Source organism: Lissotriton vulgaris, chromosome 4_1, assembly GCF_964263255.1.
Source record: "Lissotriton vulgaris chromosome 4_1, aLisVul1.2, whole genome shotgun sequence".
Classification (NCBI taxonomy): Eukaryota; Metazoa; Chordata; class Amphibia; order Caudata; family Salamandridae; genus Lissotriton; species Lissotriton vulgaris.
Genome location: NC_141691.1, coordinates 1,843,875,249 through 1,843,888,599, shown reverse-complemented (window position 1 = coordinate 1,843,888,599; position 13,351 = coordinate 1,843,875,249). Strand labels below are relative to the sequence as shown.

Genomic DNA, 13,351 nt, shown 5'->3' with positions numbered 1-13,351 from the left:
GATATTTTGGTCCTTGGACATAAAGCAGAGAAACACAACAAATATTCAGACATGGTTTTATCCGCTCTGATAGCCAAGGGTCTTACGTTGAGAATCAACAAATGCAAATTCAGGAAATCTGAGGTGGAAAATCTAGGACATCTCATCAGAAGGGCAGGAATTAAACCCAAAGTTGACATGTTGAGAGTATCTTGAAGGCCCCAGTACCTATGAGCAAGGAGCAACTGATGGCTTTCCTTGCGCTAACCGAGTTTTATGCTAAAATTATACCAAATTATGCCTCTGAGGTGGATTCATTCAGATGTCTTCTTTAAAAAAACGCTACGTTTGAATGGTGCAATGAAATAACATTAGCTTTTACCAAATTGAAACATATGATTGCCAAAGCACCTTGCATTAAACCATATGTAGTTGGGAAGAAGTGTGTGATTGCTGTGGATGTGAATGTATGTTGATTGAGAGGAGTACTCATGCAAAGGGATTATGGGAAAGAAGTGATCGTATTTTATGCCTCAAGAGCTTTGAGAAGCATAGAGGCATTTTTCAGTCATAGAACGAGAGTGAAATATATCAATCTCATTGGAAGGGAACATCTTGTGATCAGGGAAGACATGTGGTGTGAAAGTAGGCGGGTTGATGAGGAATTGAATCAGGTTATGGAGTTCATTAACAATGGTGGGCTAGATGAACGAAGAGTTCCTAAGCAATTTGTTGGGTTTTTCAGGTGCAAGAGAAGAAGAGACAAATGTATTTCCCCCTTTAATTTAAGGGAATGATCCATTAGCAATGCTGACGACACTGCGAGATCTTTACCTATGGCTGACATTTCCAATGACTTGATGGTGATGTTAAGACAGACAAGGACTGGCAGAGCACATGTTATGCCTAGGAAGTACCAGGATTATGTTATGAAGTTTTAATATCAATAAGCAATATAAATGTTCAATGTAAAAGGGAGAGGCATGCTGGGTGTTGTGATGCATGAGCGTGGTGTCTCTCTTTTCTGCTGAAGTGCTCGTGCTCACACATCCTGCTTCTAGTGTTTATTCTTGAATAGTACGACTTGTAGTGCTCATGTACGGCAAATCATAAAACGCATTAGCTTAGCTGACTGTTATGCACGGGGAGAGACATTGTATATGTTCAATATTTATGGTGCGCTTGGGAGGATTAGCATGGAGTTATAGGACCCTGCTGTTGGGATTAACAACATTTACAATCTGGATGCCGACTTGTAATGCCGTCTACATGTGAACGGAACAAAGGAGAATATTTTGTACCTCCTGGTGCTGTGGTGTCTTGTGCTCTTGGAACCCATTTTTGCTACAGTACTGTGAGATGTTTTACCATGCTGTATTATGATTTTATGATGTGCTGTTACATTTGCTCACCCTAAACTGACTGTGCCATTTCCATGGCTTTCTTTGGTGAGTTATGTTTTCAAAAGATATATGTTTGGGGGAAGCAGGTAATGTTACTCTCGTCCCTGCGATAATAGTTTGCCCGGGCCTCAAATAGCGAAAACAATAACTTATAGAAACGCTGCTGAAAAGATAGTACACTGCTACACGCTACCCCACGCCTCGTCAGCGGTAGTAAGCAATATCAATTCAATAACAATACACGACTTTGTATTGAGCATTCGTTCTTCCAATGCTTGTTGGTGCAGGGTTGGATCATCGAGTGCGTGAGAACTTAATTTGGGGAGCAGCGCTGAAGACTTTGTCCTTATCAGCGATTGAATATATATAAAATATAAAAACGCATAAATAAATAAGAGGTATGTTGCGAGCTCCGACAGTGTGCAGTGAGCACAGCCCCTCCTTCCCCTCCCAGAGAGAGCCTGCTCCTCCCTGCTGAGAAAAAAAAAAAAGCAGTGCCTCCCAGTCACTATCAGTGCCTGCCTCATTGGGTGATTAAGCTCTGCCCTAAGGACTTGCTGCCTCGTCAGGCACACGCTATCAGCTTCCTCTACATGCCATGACTGTCCCCCACTCCCGCCGTAAGCCGTAGGGCACAGGGAGCGGCCGCGCGGGCATGCACCTCTTACCTCACACGCCATGGGGCGCGGAGGTTTCGCGGAAGAGTCATGCATTCAGTTGTCAGAATGTTGGATTGCCCACGTAATTGTGCAAACGTTTGAAAGTTGTGAAAGTTTCATGGGAAGCGTGCACTGTTACCCTATCATGACGTAACTAGGAAAACTGCTTTCTCTTGTGCGCAACACTTTTCAGAACTTAGAAGACACATTTTATACTATTACTACTTGCGGACACAGTGTCAATATTTCAGTGCAGTATTGCTGCTAATAAACCTCCAGGGAAGTATTTTCTGTCACTATGGAATGGAATTCGCATATTAGATCATCGCTTCTAGAATGTTGCATTTTAGTGCAATGTCTGTTTATTTAAATGTAGCTTCACTATATACAAGTGGGATCATTTCCGGTAGTCCTGTCCAAACCCGGGAGGGTGTTCTAGGAGCATTCGTTATCGTGATCTCCAGTCTGGCAACAGTGTGACAGCCCGCGCACAAGCATCAACAATGTCGTACTGTGCGACAGCTCCCTGGGGTGCTTTTTTTACACACATGACTTGCTTTAGCGGTGAGCGGACAAAGTAGCTATATGTCGCAAAACAATCGGATTCCAGTGTAAATCTTTAATGCAAATTAGAACTTTGACAGATTAAAAGGAGGCATGCGAGACGAGGTGAGACAGAAAAAAGATGTATACAAGCGAACCTAAAAGTCTAAAAGAAGACAGAGATTGTAGCCAAAGGGGCAGGGCGGCGCTACACGAGAGTCCGGTCAGCATGTTTATGTTTACCCGGCAGCGTGTGACAAGTAGCAGAACCACGCAGTCTGAGTCAGCTCGGTGACAGACTGAGCCATTGGCACAGATTTGGAGCCCTAGGTGTCCGCAGTGGGCACCGGGAAACCACATACGTAAACCTGCTGTAGAAACAAGCCTCGTCTCGATCATTTCCCGAAACCTCAACCAGAATCTCTCACGGCGCACCTCCTTCTCACACGCCACTCCTCGGTTATGAATGGGTGCAGCGGAAGAAGCGCCGCCCCGGCCGGAAGTGACGCGCGGACCAATGGGCTGCGAGCTGCGTGGCCGGCCGGGGTCAGGGGTCGCGGCTCGTCTGTGCTGGGAATGGAATGTGTGAGAGCAGGAGCCGCTGCGGGCAGCAGAGCCGGCTGAGGAGCCACCGAGAGCTGGGCACAGACGCGCCGCATCCCCGCTGAGCCCCACCGGCAGCCGTCGGTCCCCGGGAGCCGCAGGATCAGCCGGAGCGCAGGCCCGGGGAAAGGGAGAGCGATGCAGGGCTTCGTGCGGCTGCCCCGGGAGCCGTGACCCCCCCCCCAACAACCGTCCAGCAGCACCCCTCGCCGGCCCCAGGGCGCACCATGCGAGACCGCCGGGGGGAGAGCTAGAGCCGCCGCCCCCATGCGCTGGAGCCCCCAGCTCCGGGACGGGAATCAGGAGCAGCGCCAGGGACCCCCAGCGGCAGCGGGAAGATGGCGGCGCCGAGCTGAGCGCGGCGGCCCCCGGGCCAGCAGCAGCAGCAGGAGCCCCGCCGCCGCCAGCCGCCCCCTCTCCGCGCCGGACACATGCAGGCCAAAAAGCGCTACCTGACGCTGCTCTCGGCCGGCTGCTGTCTGCTGCTGCTCTTCTACCTGGGCGGGCTGCAGGTGCGGAGGAGCCGGAGGGCCGACCCTCCCCGCCATGGGACCGAGGCGCACCCCCCGGAGCCGCCCCACCACCACCAGCACCACCACCGAGCCTGGCCCCGCTTCCCCCCGGGGGCCCTGCGGCCGCGGGAGGACGAGGACCCCGCCGCCGCCGAGCTGCTGCCGCCGGGCTCCCCGAGGCAGCGCCGCTCCGCCGCCTCCGGCCTGTACCGCGGCCGCCGCTGCCGGATGGAGTCGTGCTTCGACGCGGAGCGCTGCCGGCGCGTCGGCGGCTTCAAGGTGTACGTGTACCCGCAGCAGAAGGGCGACAAGGTGTCGGAGAGCTACCGGCAGGTGCTGGCGGCCATCGAGGGCTCGCGCTACTACACCTCGGACCCGAGCCAGGCCTGCCTGTTCGTGCTGAGCCTGGACACGCTGGACCGCGACCAGCTCTCGCCGCAGTACGTGCACAGCCTGCGGGCCAAGGTGCAGGCGCTGCCGCTCTGGGAGGGCGGCCGCAACCACCTCATCTTCAACCTCTACTCGGGCACCTGGCCCGACTACACCGAGGAGCTGGGCTTCGACCCCGGACAGGCCATGCTGGCCAAGGCCAGCCTGAGCAGCGAGGGCTTCCGGCCGGGCTTCGACGTCTCCATCCCGCTCTTCTCCCGCGAGCACCCCCGCACGGGCGGCGAGCGCGGCGCCCTGCGCTTCGACACCGTGCCGCCCCTGCGCAAGTACCTGCTGGTCTTCAAGGGCAAGCGCTACCTGACGGGCATCGGCTCGGACACCCGCAACGCCCTCTACCACGTGCACAACGGCGAGGACGTGGTGCTGCTCACCACCTGCAAGCACGGCAAGGACTGGCAGCGCCACAAGGATGCGCGCTGCGACCGCGACAACGCAGAGTACGAGAAGTAAGTGGGACACCCAGGCTCTGGGGGGGCACCCCTGCGGGGTGACTGGGTTGAGAATCGCTTTGGTTCTGTGTGCTAGGATTGGTTTCTCAGGGTGTTCATTTGCGTGACCTTTGCACACTTCACTGTTATGAATGATTTGCAAGAGACGACCAAGAAAGTGTCATTCTACCCGCCTTCACTTTTTGAACGGGGTGTCTTTCATGCGAAAAGTTCAATTACATCTCATGGCTAGGACCGTAATAGTGCTTGAGCTGTTTAAGAAACAAAATGAAAGAGATTTTCCATAATTGGACACAAGATAGAGGCACGCTTGTTTAAGAAGCCACCTAAAAGGGACAGGCCTACCTCTATCTTGTGTGCAACTATGGAAAATCTTTTATTTTGTTTGAAAACACTGGGGAAGAGGCCTCTGCCTATCTTGTGTATTCGGTGTCTTCTATTGGCTCAGTAGGCTGGGGAAGTAGTATTTCCACGAAGCCTCGCATGCATTTTTTTAGTTAATTGCGATAGCGGGCTGCTACGCTTTCTTCTGATGTATATGAACACTGCACCCTCCTAGCGTTCTGTTATAAAGGTTTGTTAGGGCGAATCCCCATGTTTTTTTATGTGAGGTAGTGAACATAGCACCCACTGTTATTCTTGCCATACAGTCGCCCATTCTAACTAGTTGTGTGCTTCGAGATTCCACCTTCCCACGCGTGCACGTCATGTAATCCCTCACCCATGCATTCCGTGGTGCTATTGCATGCTCTCAGAACACTCTCTGTAATGTCTGTAGTTTAATAATTCCTTCATGGTCCACCTGCATTACAGGGAGTTTCCTCACCTTGTGTGGTGGTGTCGCTTGTCATCAGCACACTTTCTGTCTTAAGGCTTTTGTAGAGCTCAGTTTGCCGCCCCTGTATTCTGTGCTGCAGCGTCACATTGGTAGATCGCCCCTGGATTATGCACTGACTCTTCCTGTGGATCCGGGGGCATGTTGTATTTTTCCCCATGGCTGGCTCGGATTTGGGTGGCAATGTGTGGTGCACTCAGAGCAGCCCCCCTTGTATCTTGGTTTTGTTGCAATAGTTGATCAGGTGCCCCTACCCGCCTTTCTCTGCCAGCTGGCATTGTCTGCGGGTAGCACATACCTTATTGATACTTTCACATGCTCCGTCCCTTTATCTGTGGTGGTGCACTGACCACCCTCTGTGCTTTTGGCAGTGGTGCACCTTTCAAATTGTTAGCAGTGCAATAGCACGTGCGCCCTTTTCACTTTCTAGGAGCACAGGCTGTCGTTAATTCACCCGGTGTGTTACAACTATGTTCACTGGGCAGGTTGGTTCTCACCTTGCTTTATCAGTGTATCTCCGTTTCCTAAGAGTTTCTGTCTTGTAACTAGACTCGTCCGCTTTCCATTTCCGTATAATGCGTGACTGTGGCGTCCCCTTCGTTTGAGTGGTGGGGTTATACGAGGCTAGGACAGACCTTTCTCTGCTTGGGCGGCTGGGCTGGAAGGAGACCGAGCGGCTCATTGCCCAATTCATTGGCTTTGCATGTTATGCAGCGGGGGTTGGTCACTGTCGCTAACGGGCACTTGCAGCGACACCGCAGCCCGTGGTTATTCCAGTTGGGGAGATTTGGGAGACATTTGTTATCGTCTCTGGGGTACAGCGATAAAGCGCACCTCCTTCAGCTTTGAGAAGTTGTAATGCAGTATGTGTAGATAGTAGTTCTCTTTTTCCATGGGCTGCCGCAGGTAGTCAAGCAGCTCCCCTTGTGGGTGGTTGCACATTATGTGGGTAGAGAGCAGCCCCCCTCCATCCATGAGTGGCTGTGGTGCAGTGTGTCCAGCTGCAGTTCTGTGCATGGGGTATTGCTGCTGCAAGGAGTAAAGCAGCCATCCCCTGTCGCTAGGTGATTGAGGTCCAGTATGTGTCCAGCTAGCAAGCCTCTCCTGGTGGGGTGTTGCTGCTTCGGGTACGAAAGCAGCCCCCCATAGACGAGTGTTTGTCGTGCAGTATGTGTCCAGACAGCACGTCTCTGTGCATGGGTTGTTGCTGATGCAATGAGTAAATCAGCCCAGCCCCCGGATGGCTGTCAAGCAGTATGTGTGTGTCCAGGCAGCAGGTCTCTCTGCAGTCCTCTTTTAGTCTACGTGATTGTGGTGAAGTACGAGGGCTGAAAGCAGTTATGTGCTTCGGTTGGTGCAGCATAGCAGGTCTCCTTCAGCCCTATGTGGCTGTGCTTCGGTATGTGTTCAGACATGCTGTCGTGCTGCTGCAGGTTCTGGGGTGCTGTGGTACAGTATTTGGGCAGACAGCACCTCTCTCTTTACTCGGGTTGTTGCTGCTTCGGGTAGTGAGACATTTCCCTTCTGTTCATGAGTGGTCGAGGTGCATTATTTGGATACACAGCTTGTTTGCGGCTGCAGGTAGTAAAGCAGCTTTTCTTAAACTCTGGGCGCTTGTGAAGCACTGTGAAGGCAGAGCACAGCAGCAGGTAATAAAGGAGGCCTCCTTTGCCTTAAGGTAATCAGGGTGCTGTATGTTAGGGACATCTCTCAATCTATTCGTTGGTGGTGCTGGTGCAGTATGTGAACACACAGCAGCTACCTCTGCACAGGGTAGTGCTGCTACAGGTAGTAAAGCAGCTCTCCTTTAACTCTGGGTGCTTGTAATGCACCCTGCGGAAAGAACACAACTCTTTATGCACGTAGTCTTACATCTGCTGGTACTAACGAAGCCCTTCCTTAGCTTCAGGCAATCGGGCTGCAGTATGCGGCAGGTATTTCTCTATTCTTTGCTGAAGCAGTATGTGAATAGACAGCAGCTATCTCTGCATGGGGAGGTGCTGTGGCAGATAGTAAAGCAGCCCTCTTTTAGCTCTTGGTGGTCATGGACCAACCAGTGTGTGAGCAAAAAGCATATTTTGCTGTATGAGATGGTGAGGTAGTAAATCAACTTTCCTTCGGTGTGGGGAGAGGATAGCTCTCCTTGCAGCTTTCGTACATCTAGGAAAGCAGCCCTCCTTTGAGTCTACGGTGGTTGTGGTGGCGTGTGGGTAGGTAGCATCTCTGCCTCTGCCTAGAGAGTTGTGATACAGGTAGTAAGCACCGGTACTTGTGGTGCAGCTGTGGGCTGAACGCAGTTCTCTCGTTGTCCAGGTATAAAGCAGCCCTCTTGTGTCTCTGGGTGGTTGTTGAGTAGTCTGGGTAGGAAGCAGCTCTTCCTCTGCCTAGAGTGTGCAGTTGTGGGCAGAAAGCAGTCCTCCTTTGACTCTAGGGTGGTTGCGGTGCAGTCTGGGTAGGAAGCAGCTCTCCCTCTGCCTGGAGGGCTGTGCTGCAGGTAGCAAGCACCGGTACCTGTGGTTCAGTTGTGGGCTGAACGCAACCCTCCTGTGTCTCTGGGTGGTTGCGGTGCAGTGTGGGTAGGAAGCAGCTCTCCCTCTGCCTGGAGGGCTGTGCTGCAGGTAGCAAGCGCTTGCGGTGCGGCCGTGGCCGGAAAGCAGCTTCCTTTCTACCAGTGGCGGCGGCCGCGCAGGCTGTGGGTACAGATGTGCTGAGCAGCTGTTAGATTAGCTTGTCCTGCTCCTCCAGGTTTACTCCCTGCATCGAACGTGGGCGGGCTGATAATAGGGCTGCGATGCTCGAGCATGTGTTGACACTTGTTGCGCAGCCTCCCATGTCTTTGGCTACAGACCTCACAAGGGCTGTTGACCTGAAAGGTTCTCGGTGCGGCGAGAGCGCGGGGGCGGAATCTCCGACTCCGAAGTAGCTGCCGCCTGCGGCATGTCCTGGTGTGACTGAACCGAGCTCACTCGGTGTTTTGGGTCTATACTTGGCCATGTACCCACTCTCGTCTTGAAAGGCAGGTGCGCTTAGATTCCTATCGGAACTGCTGTACACTCTTTCTACCCTTTTCACTAGAGCAGCTCCTTACTTAGCCGTGTATCAGTCACCGAGGCCTACTTGACTGCGACACGAATGCAACTCCGGTGCCAGCGGTGTGCAGTCTCAAACTCAGTTTTGATGTCGGTTTAGTGACTTACTGGAGGATATAAAAAAAATGGCAACCGCCCGTCTCCTATTTTGTAATAGACTTACATTTAGGAATGGGGCCAAGATTTTCGTGCATTTCTACCCTGGAACTTTTTGGCGGTAGGAAGAGGTGTAAAAGTGGCAGCATGTGGTACGAAAAGAGCACTGATGAAAGGTATATGCAGGTGAGTATTTCAAGCACCGGAAATGGTTATACCCCCTCTTGAAGAACCTTGGTTCCTACTGTAGGTCCAGCCAGGTGGACACATTGCTTTTTCCTTCCAAGGGAAAGCAGCATAGGCCCTCTTCTGAACGCCATGGAGCAGCTCATCGCTGCTACTGGAAAGGTAGCGCGGGATAAAGGCCGTCCATTTACTGCCTTTTCTACCTTGTTCTTCGTGGGATCGACAGATGACCAGGCATTGACTGCTGAGTAGTACAGCAGGCACACTGGACCCAGTCTACCCCACCACTCGAGGCCTTTATTGAACACTTGTCTGTCCCTTGTGCTTTTTACAACGTAGCCCATCTCATATTTTGGTGTAGCTACATGAACTTAAACTTTTTCTTATTTATTGGTAGAAAAAAGGGTGTACCCTGAAAAAGTTTCCTAAATCAGGGTGAAAATATTTGTGAGATGCTTTCACTAATAAAGAACTGATCAAAAATTCATGAGGCGTGACCTAACGTGATCAACCGAATATATTCAAGATGCAATATAAGGACATAACCATAATAGATACAAATGAGATGAAGACTATGTTCAAGGGGTGTGTAAAACTTGTAATCGCGGCAATGGACGGTTTCTCCTTCAGTGCTCCAGAATGAGTAATAGTAGCTTAGTATGACTGATGGTTTTCATACACCTGCCTGACCTGTTAAATAATTTCTGAGAGGACTTTCGAAGAGGCTGCCTGCCATGCGATGGGTACTGATAGCTGGGGGAGCTTGTGGATCGCTCCCTCCCCTGTTTGTCCTGTGACAGGATGAGTTAAGGATCACACAGGTGGCAAGTGGTGCATTTCTTGTCCACCCCGCTCTCAGGAGGTATGACCTAGTCCCTTGGGTGCAGAGGACAGTAAATGTACTGCGTGGACTGTAAAACACAGTCTGTCCGGCTTCGTGGTAGAGGTAGATTTATTTAGATCGGACCTCTCTTGCCCCGGGTGCCTCTTCCTTTTGTGATTCAGGCCTGAGTGACATCCAAGGAAATTGCCATCCATCGCTTCCCTTTGGCATGAGGTTACATGGGGCCGGTGGCAGTAAAATGCTGTATTGGCAGCGTTTAGCGTTCAAGCAGCCCATAGCAGCAGTCAAACCAGTGTGTCTGTCCCCACCACAATTAACATTGGATGGTCCTGAGGTTGGTACTCAGCAGTTAGTCAGTGGGAAGTTCACAATTGGACTTGAGGTGAAGGTTAACTGTTAACGCAGCAGTGTGGGGCATGGCACTGAAGATCCTGCTCAGATGCCATGGCTTTGGCTCCCTGTCCCCCTATGTATCACCTGGTTATGTTCAAAATATATTCTGTGTGAAGAAGCCAAATTGGAGTAGTCTTGTTGAGTTGGAGAAGGAGGGGTCCAAAGTGGGCTCCTCCCTGGCCTGTTGGGCTGTTTTCTTCTGAACTCTGGCTCATTGCAAAACTAGACCGTCCTGAATACTTGAACACAACTGTTGCTTGTGCTGCACTTAAAGGGCATTGAAGCATGATGAGGGAGTGAACACTCCGTGGTGGTACCTGCAATGGGCATGAAGATAGTCTCCAGCCCCTGATCAGTAGTTTATGGTTAACACAACACAATCCGTTTATTGGCAAGCGTCAATCAATCATAAAACTGCCTGGGAGTGGGCATTTATAATTTAAGAAAAAGTGCACATAAATTATAAATGGCGTAGTTGTATTTATTGTTCTGGGTATGGATTCACCCTTAGATTTAAATGGATGCAGCTGGCTTGTCTATGCAGCTACACTCTTGGCATACTGGTGCACACGAAGGAACGTTTGGCTGGAGATCAGTTACATTAAGATATCCGCCTCCACTGTTAAAATCTAATTCTCCTGATAGTCTTGCATCCTGGCAGATCAAACAGATGCCTGCTAAATTGACTCTAGTTTTGCTCTCAGGCTCGTGTTTGAAATGCTGGATTGGAATGGGTTTTCAGCGTGACCGCCGGAAGAATCCTCTCTAGCTTTTTGTGGTCTGTCGGGCAGTGTTTCGCCTGACTGCTGTATGGTGATTCGATGCAATAGTTCGGGCAGACGCTTCTTAAATGTACGCTCTGCTGTTACTCTGCATAACATTTGCTTTTACCATGCTTTTTTGTGTGCTAGATAATCTATTCTGGGTTTTGTTTGGGGGGGGGGGGGGGGAGTGGGGCATATTGAAATTCCTCTGTTAGTGGGAATCGACCAGTCAGTACCTTGTTACACTATTAAATGTATCAAACTACTTGGAGAGAAAACGAGTGTTTACAAATATATCCCAAACCGAGATAATGTTTGGGGCCAGCAGTACTGCCTGTAAAATGAATGAGTTGAAGGAAGCTGCAGCTTTGACTAGTTTTAGGGATTCAGGGGTGCAGCCGTAGTGCTTTAACAATGGTGCTAGCAGGGAAACTCACCTCGCGAAAGCTTGATGAGGGTCCCCATCTGCCTGGGCCCCTGGTGCCTCCGCTGCACGGATGCGCCTGTCTGTAGCACGGCTGCTCGTACTGTATTTACTATACCTTTCAAGCCTGCCCATTGCCTCGCTTTCAAGGGTTGACAGTGAGGGGGTGCCTGTAGATAGGTGTGTACTGCTGCAGCGCGCCTGAACCCAATACGCCGTATTTGTGTTCTATAGACCACGTGCAGCTGAGCTCCTACCTTGCGGAAACCGCTCACTCCAGAGCCTGGGCCAAGGGCCAGTGAGCTGTGTTTATTTCAGTCACGGTACCATGGATGTGCATAATTACCGAAGACACGAGCCCCAAGGGGGCTCCTGGCGCTCACTGGCAGAGGGCAAAATCATTAACAAATGGGGCCCTGGCTGTTATTCGACTTGCTGATAAGTAGCAAATAAAAGAAGTCAAATCTTTAACATCGACTCCCCGTCAATAATGCGCGGACGTGAGTAAAACCGGGTGGGCTTTGGCTGTGCCGAGAGAAGTTTCTCATCATGCTACTGTGTTTGTGTTAAAATGCTTTATTTAGACAATCCAGTCCATTGAAGTGCCAAATACAAGAAATAAAGAATTGTGCAAGCATAAATATGTTAAATATAAATGTGTGCAGATAAGCAGCATCTCCTTGTGCAATTCAGTCAATTAATATAGAACAATGCTATTCACTTTTTGGTGCATCTTTCTGACTCTAAGGAGCTGCTTGAGGGACAACTGTGCGTCGAAAAATTGTTGTGGGTGATCACACGGTTAGTCTCATTCCGTTTTAAATCTCCTTAATGCATTATGTACAGAGAGCAAGCTTTCATTTCTCGCCCAAAACAGCACATTATCTTACAGAAGGCCTAGAGGCTTCCCATTGCTTACCATTGGTTGGCTTCATTGTCACTGTCATTTGATTGCTTCTTATTCGTTGGCTGTGTGGTCTTTTCTTCCTCTTCACGTTTGACCTGCCCCTGCATCATGGACGCATTACTATGTCCTACTACTGCTTACTTTTTCAGGCACTAGTTATATCTTTTTGTATAAGCAATCCATGGTGGTCTGTGTGTTTTCCCGCTACTTCCCTCTTGTGCTTCTCCCCTCAGCGTTCCATGTTCCCCTTTCTAACCTGTGAGCTTGCCACCCCCCCCCACCGCATTGCCTTCTCGCCTGTGTTAATTTCTTCCACCAACTCCACATTGCTCTCTGTTCTTTTGACCCATGCCCTCGTTCGCTTTCTCTCCTCATCCCCTCCATTACTCTTACCCCCTACTCGCGAGCCCTGTGTTGATTCCTCTACGTGCCCTCCTTTGGAAACCCCCAGCAAGTGTTTATGCCCACAACCCTCCTTTTCTCTCCTCCCCTTTATAATTACAGATCCAACTCAGCAGCCCTGGCACTGAATAAAGGGGGGGGAAACAGCTGTGCCTTTTTGTGGGCATGCACATTTGTGGTTTGTGTACCTCCAAAATGACGTGAATGGCTGCGTCAAGTTTTTTAATACAGCAACATGGAGGATGTCCTGCATTGCTAACACCTTTGGCAACGTCTGTAGGGCCCAGGGGCGAAACCTGTTGACTTTGCCTATGTTTGCCCTTTTTGTTTTTGTTTGCTGTTCTGCCCCCAAACCCCACAGAGCAAATAGGGCAGGCTTTAATGTGATAAACATTTGTTTACTCAAAACATGTAAACTTACCTCACTGCTAGTAGTTGCTAGTGTATATGAAATTGTTAGATTGATATGAAGGGCTCTGGCCACCATGGAGTAGTAACAGCTAAATAGTTAGTTCTTGGTGAGAGTGACTGTCTGCTTGGGCATATACAACGGGAAAGCACTTGCATTTTTGTACCACTCTCAAAGGTCAGTTTTTTAAAAGTACAATTGCCTCACTAGTTCTCTCTGGCTTTGACACAACACTACAGAGAGTATGTGGATTATATGTTTTGGGTTACATAATATTGTATTCATTTTTTTTTCTTCAGTTTATCCAACCTGAGCTACACCCAAAGGCTTTGGAGTGCTTAACAAGAGAACAAGATTACATTTTAGGCATAAGGAATTTAGGTAATTTGCCCAGAATTGCAGGG

At 50.2% G+C, this 13,351-nt stretch overlaps 1 protein-coding gene across 1 annotated transcript in view; it reads left to right on the top strand.

The window, feature by feature from the left end:
* The first annotated feature begins 3,100 nt into the window (after positions 1 to 3,100).
* Positions 3,101 to 13,351, top strand: part of EXT1 (exostosin glycosyltransferase 1) — a 344,101-nt gene continuing 333,850 nt past the window's right edge. The window contains exon 1 of the mRNA XM_086966142.1: positions 3,101 to 4,595. Within this exon, the coding sequence (XP_086822268.1) occupies positions 3,619 to 4,595 (977 nt within the window). The 5' untranslated portion in view covers positions 3,101 to 3,618. The remainder of the gene's footprint in view (positions 4,596 to 13,351) is intronic.